At 35.9% G+C, this 16,056-nt stretch overlaps 1 protein-coding gene across 4 annotated transcripts in view; it reads right to left on the reverse strand.

Annotated features, from left to right (window-relative positions):
* CTNNA3 (catenin alpha 3) overlaps window positions 1-16,056 on the reverse strand; it is a 1,667,940-nt gene that overhangs the window by 741,922 nt on the left and 909,962 nt on the right. For all 4 annotated transcript variants that reach the window (XM_057505911.1, XM_057505908.1, XM_057505909.1 and 1 more), the window contains exon 9: window positions 3,849-4,001. In XM_057505911.1, the coding sequence (XP_057361894.1) occupies window positions 3,849-4,001 (153 nt within the window). The remainder of the gene's footprint in view (window positions 1-3,848; window positions 4,002-16,056) is intronic.

Raw genomic sequence — 16,056 nt, forward strand, 5'->3', positions numbered from 1 at the left:
AACCTCTTGACTTCTTATTTGCACTGTGGCTTGGTGGATCAAAGAACAGAGTAACTTGGATGTTCAAAGTAGGAAAAGCTTTGCGTAATAGTTACTTAGTTCAGCATAACTGAGAAAAAAAATGAGCCACAACAATCGAGGTTCTCCAGTTACCAGCACTCTGCAGATTCTACAACACCCTTTCACCCTTGGCCATTTTATACCAAACTATCTGGTAACATGACAGAAGATCTCAGACACGACTCCTCTGGAGAATGGGGATATATGCAGGTCTGACCTCTTAGCCATTCTGTTCCTCATTTCCACTTCTTTTCTCCGTAGTCAGATCCTTTTGGTTTTCTAATTATATTACCCACAGAACTTTTTAATGCTTCGTGTTCAGTTACAATTTTTACTAAATTTTTTTGTAAAAGTTCCAAGTTAACCATTATCTAAAGTGTTCTTTTAACAGCATACAGTTTTTCCTCGAAGATCTGATAGGAATTCTTTAAAAATGGACTTTTTTTTTCCCATTTAAGTCTTACTTCAACAAGTTCACTGATTTTAGATTTCTCTGACAAACATGGTTGATGTAACAAAACCCAGCACATGTTGAAAATAGCTTTTTCTTGAAGTCATTTAGAATCTAAGACTTTTTTGCCCTGCTATGTCAAATTACCCAGCTTGGGAATAAGATGGTTATATGTGCATGTCTATGTTGGGTGGTAGGGAGAAGGAAGGTTGGAGGATTGGTAAGCAGTCTATACAAAGTGAATTCACAGTGTCCTCTGAAACTGATATATTTAAGCTCTGCTATTTTCCCAGACTCTATCACAGGCATTTCTGTCTCAGTGTAAATTAATGATGATTTTCCTCTGCTGCTTTGGTTAGACAGCTCCTTTCAAAAAAGAATTTTCCTGGGAGATAAATGCAGTACTCCTTTTTTTTTTCCTTTCTTGATATATACTGTACAAGCAGTACACTTAAAAACCATTTTCATTTTCTCTTATGTCTGTATCTCTTAGAAAACTACAAATCTCTCAATTGTAAAAAATATCTGTTGGATCACAGAATCTTAGAAACTGGTAGTAGGCTTAGATGTTATATTGTTTAACCTTCAATTTATAGATAAAGCAAATGAGCCCTGAGCAGTATAGAAGACTAGTAGTTTAAAGGTGGCCACAAACGCTTTGCTATTCCCTCCACTGAGAGGCGGAGTCTCGTGCCTCGCCTCCTTTCCCCAGCCCCCCTTGCGTTTAAGCAGGCTCTGCGATTCTTTGACCAATAAAATACTATAGTGGAAAGAAGGAGTGGCCTGCCAATTTCTGGGCCCAGGACTGAAGAGAATTACAGCTTCTATTTCCCATCTCTGGCTTGCTCTTAGGACTTCTCATCTCAGAATTCCAACAACTCTGCTGCGAGAAGCTGAAGCCACATGGAGAGGCTGGGTATTTTCAGTCAATGACCACAGCTAAACTCCCAGCTGACAGCTAACATGCACTCTCAGTATGTAAAATTGCCATCTTGTATGTACAGACTAGTGAAACCTTTGGAGGGCTCCATCTCCAGCCAATATTTGACAGCAATTACCTAAGAAACCCTAAGTGAGAACTGCCCAGCTTTTCCCAGAAGTCACCCCACAGATTAGTGAGAAAATAACAAATGGTTGTTTTAAGCCACTAAGTTTGGGGATGGTTTGTTATGTGATAAAATTTAATTGGAACTGAAAGTTTCTAAGTAATACCAGAGTGGGCGCTAGAGGACTCCAAAGCATAACCGTGTTAGGATGTGTTAAGGGAATATACAGAGTTAAATAAGACCTATTCTTAGTCCTCCAGGCCCTCAAAATTCCAAAATCATTCTTTCAATGTTAATATGAAATGCAGAATTTTCAAAATCCTTAAGCATTTAAAACAGATTCTTAGAGCTCTGTCTACCTAATAATAAATAATAAATAATAAAACCATTCTTTGGTAATAAAGGTAGCATTCTCAAGTATTCATTGAGGGCAGTACCTCGTTGAAAGAAAGAATTCCTTAGGCAAACTGATTTGGAAAAATTCTGACTTAAAGAGGTCTCTTTATCTCTGGATTTTTCAAAAATGTAAAATCCAGGAGGAGATATAGCTAGAACTTTTTTCCCAAAATTGTATGATCAAGGAGACCTTTATTGAGCACCTTGTGAAATGTATGTTTCATAGAAACATTAAACTGAGAAATAGGAATAAGGATACAACTTTATTAGCAGAAACCAGCTTTTACTTCCACAATATTTCACCAAAAAGATGTTGTTATAATTTGTTGTGCCTTCAGCATAGAGAACACATTTTTAGGCAAAACTTTTATGACTGTCAAGGGCTACCCTTAGGTATTTAATGTCCTGCTGCCTCTGTTTTGCTCTTTTACTTTTAACATTTTCCTGTGGGGATAGTTAATAAATATTTGAGAAATGAGTACAGTAAAAAAATAAAATTAGATAAATAATAAAAAATTGAATGAATTAGTTAAAAATTTTAAACCTGCTAATCAGCTCTGACTCCAACTAGCCTGGTTTGGGTTTTATACCTTTATTGCCATATAAGGTCAATGGAAATTTTATGAGTTGTCCTATCTCACAGAGTTCTTCAGATGCTCAAAGATTTCAAAGTTGGAGGTGGATCAGTTTTGTAGCTGAAATGATCTTAGCAGTCATCTATTTCTCCATTTCTTTGATTTTCTAGATGTGGAAACTAGGATCCAGAGAGTATACAAATGCTAGCTACACAGTAGATCCATATCAGCAATGTTGGGAAAGTCCTCAATTTTAGTAGATATATCAAACACTGCAATTCTAATTCAGGTAGTGACTATTTCTAACTCACAAGTTTTACAAGTAATTTGGGCCACCAATTACATAATTTGTATTAATATATTCATTAAGTTTATGGCCAGTATAGGAAGGAGTAGCAGTCAAAACATTTAATGATCAGTAGAATATGGGCACTGACAATGAAAATAGGCTAGCAAAAATAACTGGTACAATCAAACCAATGGATACCAGCAGTATAGCAGTATATCAGCTCTGGTCAATCAAATTTCCCCCTTCTGTAACTGGTTCCTGGCACAGTGAGTACTATCACCTTACTTGTGTTAGAAATTCTTACACTCAGGCTGTCTCTTATACTGGTTGCACTTTTGATGTCCATTAATACAATAGGTCCCATTATCTGTCTCCTGAGAATCGTCCAGCACTTCATAGCTCCTTCAGCAATATGCCACCTTGCCCTCAAATCACAGAGCATTTCCATATTTCTAGTTTCTAAACAGTAAGAAATTACAGTTTTATCATCTCCTCTTGCCCCTACTGGAACATGGAGCAATTCACTATCCCCACTTAATTAATCTACATCTCTCTATCTTTGTATATCCTACATCCTTGTTCTAGAATCACATTATATAGTCAAATAGGACTTGAAAGGCTGAAGGAGTAATATAGCCATGAAAAGATGGTAAAGAAACAATAAAATGGCATGAGATAGAGTACTTGATACCTTTAAGTTAGAATACAAAGAAAATATTTGTAAGGATAAGACAAAGTATCAGCATTTAATCAGTTTTGTGGAGGGGGGGAGGCTCTGAAAAAAAATATGCATTAAAATAAACCAGTATTGATCACAGTTTCACTGTTCTTTCTAAATAAATTGTTCCTTTTCCAAGTCAATGGGTGGATGGTTTATACAACTTGACATCTATACCTTCATATTACCTTGGCCCAAATATGCTTCACTTGTAATAAGTTGTCAAATGCTTTTGAACACATTTCAACTGTGAATGGGGAATGAGAGCCTCATTCTCCTGGATTTATAGTAATGACAGTCAGAGAATGCTTACCTCTACAAGCCTGCTGGTGTGTTCACGAAATATTGCAGCATATTCTTTTATTTCTTTTTCCCGACCATTCTTGGCAGCTTCAATGAGAACCAAAAGTGGGACTGTCGTATCCAAAAAAGAGTCTGACACATGATCTATAATAGCCTTACGGAGCTGAAGAGAAATTTTAAAAAAAAATTATTTTTCAGAAACTAGTCCATATTATTTCCTATTTTTACAATCTCAGTAGTTATATAATTCATTTTAATATTTTCTGCACAATCTCTAAAGTAATAATATTTAAGACTGAGTATGAATGTCACTTGCAAAACTAAAACAGCAAAATATCCAAGAAAAAATCATCAAGCAATAGCTTGTTTGCTCTCAAAAATCATGAACTGTTTCTTAAATTGTACTTAGCCCAGAAGTCAGATTATAAGTGATAATTCTCGATTTTTTCCCCCAAAGAAATTGCACTATTGTAATGTTTATGCATGTGTACAAATAACATTGTACATCATGTATTTTCATAATTATAAAATTATGAAATATTTTCTACCTTGTTGAAGGAACAGATGATAAATTCTGATTAGCTAAATTGTAGACTTCATGGTAATTAAACCAAGTTAGATCACTGATTAAGCCAGTTGCTAACAGATTAATAGAGCAAAGAGATTAATAAGTGAGTGTGATGTCCAATTTTCTCCATTTGCATTAATTGTTCTTGACCTCACACCTTAAATTATTAAACAAGTATAACACTCTGCCACAATTAGTTCTTTTAAATTAGATTATGTGTAAACGTATAAATGACGATCAGACAATTACTCTACTGAGCAGATATTTTCTGAAATTTAGAACTGCATTAGGGAATTCATACATGTATTTATATAATATGGATGTCTTAAGGATCACAATATCTTAAAATGTTTCATTAACAATGTCCATGACTATGAATAACCACAAAGTTTTTTTGATTAATCTACTAATTTAATTTAATAATCTCTATACAGTAAAACAAGGACATGAATAGCTATCAGACAGGAAATTTGTAATTTGCCTCCTGTGAAAATTATATTTTAGGATATTATTTTTTAAAACCAATTGGCACTTATCCTAGTTTTGGATTACATAAAATTGATAATATATTTTCAAGTGATTGAATGATGTAGCTGCATGAAAAAAGAACTATCTTCCAATAATAATTATAGGATACTAAATCCACAATAATTATAGATTTCAGGGAGAAAAATACCTGTGCCTAACATGGTAGAGCTCGCTCTGAAGAGCTGTGATATTTTTGGGCTACCAGCAATTTCACAAATGCTGTAGGAAGATTTCACAAGGAAAGATTTTGCTTAGCATGCAGAAAGGCAAATCACTAATGGAAAGTAATCAGTATTACTGAGCACTCGCGAGGACAAGATGTAGAGGTCTAAGTGGTTTAAAAGCAAGGAAAGACCTTGAGTGAATGAACAACGTCTTTGATGTCAATAAAGAATGAACCAGGGAAGGTAGGCAAGAGATCCTAAGTTAGGGCTTGAGCTGGGAACTACAGGTTGTGTTAGTTCCAGATATAAAAGAGAAAAGTTAAAGAAATCTCAGGATGGAGTGGTTCGTAGGAAGCTGGTAGGCAGTTTTCAGTGACTGTCCCTCCCCTTTATCCTCATCTTTCATTTGTAATCGGGACGCCCAGAAGGAGAACTAGGAGGAGATCCACACTAGAGACATGTGACTGAAAGCTAGCATGCATACAGGAGGTAATTCAAGTAACAGAGGTAGACAGGGCCACACAGAGGGAGATGCAGGGTGAGGCAATGTCCAAGAATGAAATCTTAGGAAATACTACCATTTCTGGGAGTCATGCAGATAGAGGAGTAGTACCTTAAAAGAAATTGAAGTAATAGCAGCAACAAACAGAGCAAATGACAAACAACTGAGAGAATTTCAAAGAAATCACTGTCGGTGCTCTCCAAATGAATTTGTCATACCAAATGCTCTTACAATACCCATATAATGGACTTATTGAATATTCTTTACTATGTATTTGATTTAATTCAATTCAACACACACTTCAGAAGACCATTTCCTTACCTTTCTACCAAGAGCAAGGTATTGTGAAAAATGTCAAAACAGAAATATACCATCACTTATAATCTAGTGGAGGAATAAGAGTCATTACGTATTACAATAAAGGAAAACTAGGACTGACAGCAAAGAAATTCTAAGAAGATAGTAGGTTTCAGAGACTAATTTTAACGATAAATAAAAAGAACCAAGACTTGTCTATTGGATTTGACCTCTCAGATAAACTCAGAGCAGTTTAAGTGAAATAGTGGGAGCAGAAGTCCTATGCTGTGGTTTACAGAGTAAATAGAAGACAAGGAAATAGCAACAGTAAAAATAAATTCACATTTCTAGTAATATGATTTTGACATAAAAAAGCAAGACTTCATATTAATTGCATTGAGACATAGGTTTAAAGAGGAATTGTTTCTTATATAAAAACACTTTGATATATGTTTATATCTACAGTTATACCCAGAGACTATATAAAGTCAAATGATCCTCATGTGCTTCTAAAAAAATAATTTTGATTTATCACTGTACAAAGTCTAGAGAAAGAATAACCATTGCCTCATATTGTGCCAATTTTTGTAATTACTTGAATAATTACAGTAGTTTTCTTCTAGCACTGGATACATTGCTATGTCTGCAATCTCCCCTCTGTGATGTTACTTCTTGTCTTCCCTTCATTTTAATGGTATTTAGTGACCTCTCCTTTTTTTATTATTTATTCAAGGTTTTCAAATATATTTCCCTGCTGTTCATTCAATCCTCCATCTCATACATACAGGTTGAAACATAGTCAAAGGTGAGGCCCAATTCACTATTAATTAAAGAATAAATAAGTTCTTTAGCTAAAAAAATGTTTTAAAAATTAAAACAAATCAGGAACACATATTTTTGCTTTTTTCAAAAGCATGTTGCTAACTATATAACACACTACATGAGAAAAAGTGTAGCAAAGAGGTGTGATATTATGTTCAGTAGGACAAGACAGAAGGGACTGGAAAATGAGCTTTCAAATAAGTTCTATGCCAATGTTTTCAAAATTGTGTTTGAAAATGGGCTGAAATTAGCTGACATAGTATAATGTCAAATATAATGAGCAAAATGAATGTTCTTTTCTGTATTTATATATTCATTCAATTTAACAAATGCATTTTAAGCCTTCTCTGTAAGGGCAGGGCACCACTCTAGGCAACCTGGGGAATGCCAAAATGACAAAGACAGGGTAACTATTAGGGAGTGAGAGATGTACAAAGAGTTTGATGAGTATCTTAAAAGAAATGCAAACAAATAAGAAGCAATTACTCTAATTGTCATGGTTAAGAAGACTTCTGTAGGAATGAGATGTATGTATCCCATTTTAAAAGGGATGTTAATAGGATGTTAAGGGTCAATACTGGGAGGTGGGAAACAGCATTCTAGGAATAGAAGCTATCATAAGCAAAGAAAATGGAGGGATCCTGAAGACATCACAAGTATCTAATGTGACTAGAACTCTGGTAGAATGAAGATTGAAATAGGGTCTCATTAGGTACAATACAGGTAATGGAAAGCATTTCAGGTAGAAAGAAAAAAATAAGACAAAAAGGTTAAAAGATGACAGAAGGAAATATGCAGAAATTGATGACCTGTGTGGGACATAAGTGATGCCTTTGAGAGAGAGAGCACACAGTCAGGAGGCAGGGAGATAGCTTTCCTTTTGAAAGCATCTTAACCCAGGTAAACAACAGCACAATTAATTCAACAACCCTCAATTTTCTCACCAGATTGCCTATCTTGCCGATTCCTGATCATTTACCATCACTTTCATAGCTAGGATTATGGACTACATCAGAGGCTCTTGGTGCTTTATATCTCATCCACTGGACCAGCCTCTGATTTCAGCTCTTGCTGTGAGGAACTGTCCCATGTCCTCTGAAGACATGCCCCCTCAACTGCTTCCATGCTTCTCTTGGTTATTCTTTCTCAGTGCCTGCTCCAAGTCTCTCTGAGGTTCTCACCCTAAAGCACTAATGGCCAGGAAGTTCTGGAGATGCACAGCACTGGGAGCAGCCCCCAGCCAAGGGGGCTGAGAACTAGTGGATAGCATTCCCAGCTTCCATCTATTGCTCAGACAGTTCTGGGAGACACTCCGTCCCTCCTCAGAGGTTCTTAAGCTCCTGTCACCTACAGTGGCAACCTCAATAGGTTTTATTCATCCATTCCTGCCTTTTCTCTCACACTTCCTGTTCTCTTAACACTTGCTTCTTGGAATTGCCTCCCAAATAAACTGCCTGAACTGAAGCTCTGGTCTCAGATATGCTTTCAGGGGAATCCAACGCAAAATAGGCACATTTGTCTGGTGTTAATGTTGTCTGGCCATATACCAAGTAACACAATCAAATGTCTGACATCAACTAGCTATTGATAATCACAGTTTGCCACTTCTGCTTTGCAAACCACTGGGTTGGATCTTGCCATCCTCTGTATAATGCAGACTACAAAAGAGGAATTATTATGAAATAGGACTAGAAGTGCATATAGGTACAAGATGTGGAAGGTCTTGAATGCTATGCTAAGTAATTTTCTTCACATGTTCTGACATATTCATATACAACTTTTTTTTTACATGTAAGTTGTATAGTCATCCATATCTGTGTAAAATACCTAAGTAGCCACTGTCTTATGTATTTCCACATAATTTTCCTGCCCAATGGAAAAGCTTATTCTTTTTATTTGGGTGATATATAAAAAACTTTAAAGATGACTCCAACATGGCAATGTGGAAACTGGACAACATTAGCAGCCGTGGTACTAAAATTTGAAGTTAGTGGGAGGCCAAAAGGAGTAAGAGTTATATATTTTCAAAAAATGTTTGTGGCTAGGCAAAAAACATGTCAGACACAAAACCAAACTGAAGGGCTTTCTATCTTTCTCAGTATAGTTTAATGAAAGGCTTTGAGACATCAATTTTTCTATTTGCCACTGATATAAGAGTTTTGAGATTGCAAATAAAATTACATATTTCTGTACAATTAAAACCCAGAAGTGAAAGTTGTACATGAAAACTATAAGAAAGCCCTGCCTTACCACCAGGAAATAAGGGAATAGAAAGAATGAAATTGTAAGGGAAAGAAGAGAAAGTGTTTTAGAAAAGAATCACTCTCAGGAAACAAGAAAAACTTGTATTTGCATTTAAAAACATTTTAATTTTAAGTCAAATAGCAAATAAGATTTTCAAAATTCAATTAACTAATAGAAACTAAATCACCTAAAAATTAATTCAGCATCTACCTACTGTGTCAATTTAATGGGACTTGTACCTTATGGATACTTAATATTGTTTGAGGAGGAGGAGGAAGGAAAGAAGGTATAAGAACTTACATATATTTTTCTGAGTATGGCACTGGTATTACCAACATGAAGAACGCATGGATAGAGCACTTCAGCAACTCAAGAATCAATCAAGTTTTTGTTTCATTTGTTTTTCCCAGAATCCTATTTTATTTGATATATCACAAGTCCTTATTTTTCTCAATACACAGAAATAAAAAATTTAGCCTGTCTTTATTGAAATCAAATGTATATTTCTCCTCCACATAATATAGTAGAAATACATAATACAGAATATATTAAATTGTTTTTAATTTTTTTAATTTTCTTTTTTGTAAATAAAAGTATTAATATGCAACCTTATATTGGTTTAAAATGTACGTCACATTGGTTCAACAGTCCCCATGATCAACTTACATTGTTATTGTGAATTACTGTGCCCTTCTGTTCCCCTTCCTTCCCCCCTGCACCCACCCCAACTCCTTCGTCATGGTAACTGCTAGTCACTTCTCACTGTCTATGAGTCTAATGCTTTTGTTCCTTCTGTTTTGCTTTGTTTTTATATTCCACAGATAAGTGAAATCATGTGGTATTTGTCTTTCTCCACCTGGCTTATTTCACTGAGCATATCATCTAGATCCATCCAAGTTGCTGCAAATGGCAGGATTTCTTTATGTTTTACAACTGAATAATATTCCATTGTGTTTATGTACCACCTCTTCTTTACCCATTAATCTATTGATGTGCACTTAGGTTGCTTCCGTATCTTGGCTATTGCAAATAATGTGGCAATAAACATAGGAGTGCATGTATCTTTTAGAATCAAAGATTTTGTTTTCTTTGGGTAAATTACTAGGAGTAGAATTATTGGGACAAATGGTATTTCTATTTTTAGTTTTTTGAGGAACCTCCATATTGTTTTCCACAGCAGTTGCACCAAATTGCATTCCCATCAACAGTATAGCAGGGTTCCCATTTCTCCACATCCTTGGCAGTGTTTGTTGTTTCTTGTCTTTTGAACAGTGGCCATTCTAACTGGTACAAGGTGATATCTCATTGTGGTTTTAATTTGCATTTCCCTGATGATTGGTGATGAGGAGCATTTTTTCATGTGTCTTTTGGCCATTCTTATTTCTTGTTTGGAGAAGTGTCTGTTGAGGTCTTCCACCCATTTCTTAATCGGGCTGTTTTTTGGTTGTTGAGGCACATGAGTTCTTTTTATATTTTGGGTGTTAACTTCTTATCAGAAGATCATTTACAAATATATTCTCCCATATGATAGGATGCCTTTTTGTTCTGCTGATGGCATTATCTGCTATACAGAAGCTTTTTAGTTTGACGTAGTCCCACTTGTTCATTTTTTATTTTATTTCCCTTGCCTGAGGAGATGTGTCCAGGAAAAAATTGTTCAAAAGATTTCTGCCTCTGTTTTCTTCTATGAGTTTCATGGTTTCATGACTTACATTCAGGTCTTTGAACCATTTTGAGTTAACTTTTGTATATGGAGTTAGACAATAATCCAGTTTTATTCTCTGATATATAGTTGTCCAGTTTTCCCAACATCAGTTGTTGAAGAGGCTGTCTTTCCCCCACTGTATATTCATGGCTACTATATTAATTGAGCATAGATGTATGGGTTTATATCTGGGCTCTCTATTTTGTTCCATTGATCTATGGGTCTGTTCTTGTGCCAGTACCAAATTGTTTCGATTACTGTAGCTTTGTAGTAGAGCTTGAAATCAGGCAGCATGATACCCCCAGTTTTGTTCCTCTTTCTCAGGATTGTTTTGGCTTTTTGGGGTCTTTTGGGGTTCCATATGAGTTTTAGAACTGTTTGTTCTAGTTCATTGAAGAATTCTTTTGGTATTTTAACAGGGATTTTATTGAAACTGTAAATTGCTTTGGGCAGGAGGACCATTTTGACAACATCAATTCTTCCTATTCATGAGCATGGGATAGATTTCCATTTATTGGTGTCTTCTTTGATTTCTCTCATGAGTGTATTAAAGGTTTCAGAGTATTGGTCTTTCACCTCCTTGGTTAGGTTTATTCCTAGGTATTTATTTTTTATGTAATTGTAAATGGAGTTGTTATCCTGATCTCTCTGCTAGTTCATTGTTAGTATATAGGAATGCAACAGATTTCTGTGTATTAATTTTATATCCTGCAATTTTGATGAATTCAGATATTAGTTTCTGTATGCTTTTGCTGGATTCTTTAGGGTTTTCTATGTATAATATCATATCATCTGCAAATTCATTTTCTTACCAATTTGTATGACTTTTATCTCTTGTGCTGTCTGAAGCCAGGGCTAGGAAGTCCAGTACTATGTTGAATAAAAGTGGTGAGAGTGGGTATCCTTGTCTTATTCCCAATTTTAGAGGAAAACCTTTTAGCTTTTTGTTATTAAGTATGATGTTGTCTGTGGGTTTGTCACATATGGCCTTTATTATGTTGAGGTATGTACCACCCTCTATACCCATTTTGTTAAGAGTTTTATCATGAATGGATGTTGAATTTTGTTGAATGCTTTTTCAACATCTATTTAGATGATCGTGTTGTTTTTCTCCTTTTTTTTGTTAATGTGGTGTATGATATTGATTGATTTACAAGTATTGTGCCATCCTTGCATCCTTGGAATAAATGACACTTGGTCATGATAGATGACCTTTTTGATGTATTTTTGGATTCAGTTTGCTATTATTTTGTTGAATATTTTTGCATCTGTGTTCACAAGGGACATTGGTCTATAATTTTATTTTTTTGTTGTGTCTGGTTTTGGTATTAGAGTGATGCTGGACTCATAGAATGAGTTTGGAAATATTCCCTCCTGTTCTACATTTTAGAATACTTTAAGAAGGATAGGTACTAGCTCGTCTTTAAATGTTTGGTAGAATTCAGCTATGAAGTCATCTGATCTTGGACTTTTGCTTGTGGGAGTTTTTGATTACTAATTTATTTTCAATGCTGGCAATTGGTCTGTTCATATTTTCTCTTTCTTCCTGTGTCAGTCTTGGAAGGTTGTATTTTTCTAGGAAGTAGTCCATTTCTTCTAGGTTGTCCAGTTTATAGGCATATAATTTTTCATAGTATTCTCTAATAATTATTTTATTTCTGTGGTATCCATTATGATTATTTCTTCTTCATTTCTGATTCTGTTGATGTGTGTAATCTCTTTTTTTCTTGATAAGTCTGTCTAGGTGTTTATCTATTTTGTTTATTTTATCAAAGAACCAGCTTCTGGTTTCAGTGATATTTTTCTATTGTTTTATTCTCTACTTTGTTTACTTATGCTCTGATCATAATTATGTCCCGCCTTCAACTGACTTTGGGCTTCATTTGTTCTTCTTTTCCTAGGTTCTTTAATTGTGATTTTAGACTCTTTATTTGGGATTGTTCTTGTCTCTTGAGTTAAGCCTGTATTGTGATGTACTTTCCTCTTAGAACTGCCTTTGCTACCTCCCACAGATTTGGGGCTGTTGTGTTTTTCTTTTCACTTGTCTCCATGTATTGCCTGATTTCTGTTTTAATTTGTTCATTGATCCATTGGTTATTTAGAAGCATGCTGTTTAGTCTCCATGTGTTTATAGGTCTTTTGTCTTCTTTTTGTAATTTATTTCTAGTTTCATACCATTGTGGTTGAAAAGCAACTTGATACAATTTCAATCGTTTTACATTTATTGAGGCTCTTCTTGTGGCCTATGATGTGATCCATCCTGGAGAACATTTCATGTACACTTGAGAAGAATGTATATCCTGCTGCTTTTGAGTGGAACATTCTGTAGATATCTGTTAAGTCCATTTGATCTAATGTATTGTTCAGTGCCTCTGCTTCCTTATTTATTTTCTGTCTGACTGATCTTTCTATTGGTGTGAGTCATTTGTTAAAGTCTCCTAAAAATAATGCATTGCAATCTAGTTCCCTCTTTAATTCTGTTAGTATTTGTTATACATATTTAGATGTTCCTATGTTGGGTACATAGGTATTTATAACAGTTATACCTCTTGTTGAACTGACCCCTTTATTGTTAGGTAATGTCTTCCTTTGTCTCTTGTTACTTTGTTTTGATATCAATTTTGTCTGATATAAGTATTGCTAATCCTGCTTTTTTCTTCCTAATATTTGCATGGAATATCTTTTTCCATCTCTTCACTTTTTGTCTATGTCTTTGGATCTGAAATGAGTCTCCTGTAGTCAGCTTAAAGATAGGTATTGTTTCCTATTCTGCCACTCTGTGTCTTTTGATTGGTGCATTCAGTCCATTTATATTTAAGGTGGTTATTAAGAGATATGTACTCATTGCCATTTTATTAATTTGTTTCCACTATTTTTTATAGCTCCTCTCTGTTTCTTTCTTCCTCTCTTATACTCTTCTCTTGTTATTGACAGTTTTCTTTAGTGTTGTAATTGGATTTCTGTTATATTTATTTATTTATTTGTTTGTTTGTTTTTGTATTTATTATAGGCTTTAGTTCTGTGGTTACCAAAAGTTCAAGGATAGCTTCCTTACTTTATAATAGTCTATCTTAAATTGCTGATTACTCTATTTCAAACACAATCTAAAGGTACATTTTTTTCCTTCTTCTTCCTTCTCCACATTTTTCATATTAGATCTCATAATTTGCACTTTCTGTGTATCCCTTGACTGATTTTGTGTATAGTTGATTTTGATTGTTTTGTTTTAATTTTGTACTTGCTTGGTAATTAGTTTGTCAACTACATGTACCACGGGTTTATTTTCACTGGTGAAAGCCATTTAACCTTAGGGTCATTTCCAACTACATTAGTACCTTTAAAATATCCTGTAAGACTGGATAGTGGTGGTGAACTCCTTCAACTTTTGTTTATCTGGTAATTGTTTAATACCCTCTTCAAATTTAAATGATAAATCTTGCCAGGTAGAGAATTCTTGGTTGCAGTTCCTTCTGTTTTAGTACATTAAATATATGCCATTCTTTCTAGTTTGTAGAGTTTCTGTTGAGAAGTCTGCTGATGGCCTGATGGAATTTCTTATATAAATAATCTTTTTTCCTCTCTCTGACTGCTTTCAACACTCTCTCCTTATCCTTGATCTTTGCCATTTTAATTATTATATGCCTTGGTGTTGTCTTCCAGGGGTTCCTTTTATTAGGAGATTTCTGTGCTTCCATAATCTGAATGTTTATTTTCTTCCCCAGATTGGAGAAGTTTTCAATAATTATTTCCTTAAAGAGAAATTTTATCCCTTTGCCTTTCTCTTCTCCTTCTGGTACCCCTATTATGCAAATATTATTTCATTTGAATTGATCACATAGTTCTCTTATCATTCTTTAATTCCTAGAGATGCTTTTTTCTCTCTGTTCCTCAGCTTCTTTGTTTTCCTGTTCTCTAATTTCCATCTCTTTCACCATCTCCTCTACCTGTACCAATCTACTCTTAAACCCCTCCACTGTATGTTTCATTTCAGATACTGTATTCTTCAGCTCTGAGTGGTTCTTTCACAGGTCTTCTCTCTCTTTATTGAAATATTCACTGAGATCCTGAATACTTTTCTGTAAATCCATGAGCACATTGTTTATAACTTTTATTTTGAAATCTTTATCAAGAAGATTGGTGATCTCTGTTTCACTTAGCCCTCTTTCTGTGGTTCTGTTCTACAGTTTTGTTTGGATCATATTCTTCTGTCTACTCATTTTGTCAGCATTTCTGTGTTTCTTTCTTTGTATTAGATGTCTCTGCTATGCTTTCTGGCCTTAGAGTAAGCTTTATGAAGAAAACAAATAAATCAAATGAGACAGAGGCTGAGGCAGGGCCCAGACTGAAGAGGTTGGCAGAGGATAAAAGACAAGAGGAGCTTTCTTCAACTTTACAAAGACAGACATTAGAAAGGAATCATTGTGAAGACTTCCAGAAAAAGATGGAATAGGAAAGCAAGGTGCAAACCCTCCTCCCAAAAATACTTAAAAGAAGAAATTACAGCAAATATAACTAAACCTGAAAACAACCTGAATACTGCAGAACAGACACTCTACACCTAAGAAAGAAGAGAAGACCACACAGAAAAGGGTAAAGTGTCAAAGCTGAGATCAAGCAGGACCCAAGCCTCCTGCAATCCCACCCTATAGGCAAGAGAAAGAGGAATGGAGCAGGTAAGGAGTATGAGCCCAGGTGCACACCTGGCCCTGGAGATCTGCTCCAGGAGTACAAACCCATATTATATTGGGTTCTGATGATTAGTGGGGCTGGACCCCAGGGACAGGTAGTACACTCTGGGAGGCTGAGTCTACAGTCAGTGTAGAGGACGGGCACACTCTACCTTTCCTGAGACCCAAAGCAGAGGCGGCAGTTTGAAAGACTTGCCAGCACTGGGAGGGGTACCAGAGGGGAGAGGTTTGGACAGAACTCTCTCCTCAGAAGAAAGGGCAGGTGGAAGATACCTCTCCAGCTCTTCCTCAGCCCAGTAGATTGGGAACTCTTGGGAGCCCGATGCATCATCCCCCTTGCAGGCAATGCAGCCCAAGGCTCCTCCCCAAGTGTGCTGTTCGGAGCCAACCCACTTGGCCCAGTGGCAGCATCAGAATTAGCTGCCTGGCAGGCAGAGGGAGACTCTCCCAGCTTCCTTGGCTCCGTTTCAGCTCAACTGGTGAGGTGCCTGCAGGATCCAGACCCAAGAGGTCCTTCCTCTCTGTGGGTGTCCAAACCCAGTGCTGCGTGTCTGGCCATTGCACATGGGTCTGCCCACCCCAGTATCCCTGCAGTCCTACCACTGCTGCAGGACCAGCAGGGGGTCACCCCACCACAGCTCAACAAAGATTCCTGAGCTGATTACAAGGGCAGCAGCTCAAGCAAACTGTCCACCCAGAC

This window comes from Manis pentadactyla, chromosome 8, assembly GCF_030020395.1.
Source record: "Manis pentadactyla isolate mManPen7 chromosome 8, mManPen7.hap1, whole genome shotgun sequence".
In the NCBI taxonomy this organism is placed as follows: Eukaryota; Metazoa; Chordata; class Mammalia; order Pholidota; family Manidae; genus Manis; species Manis pentadactyla.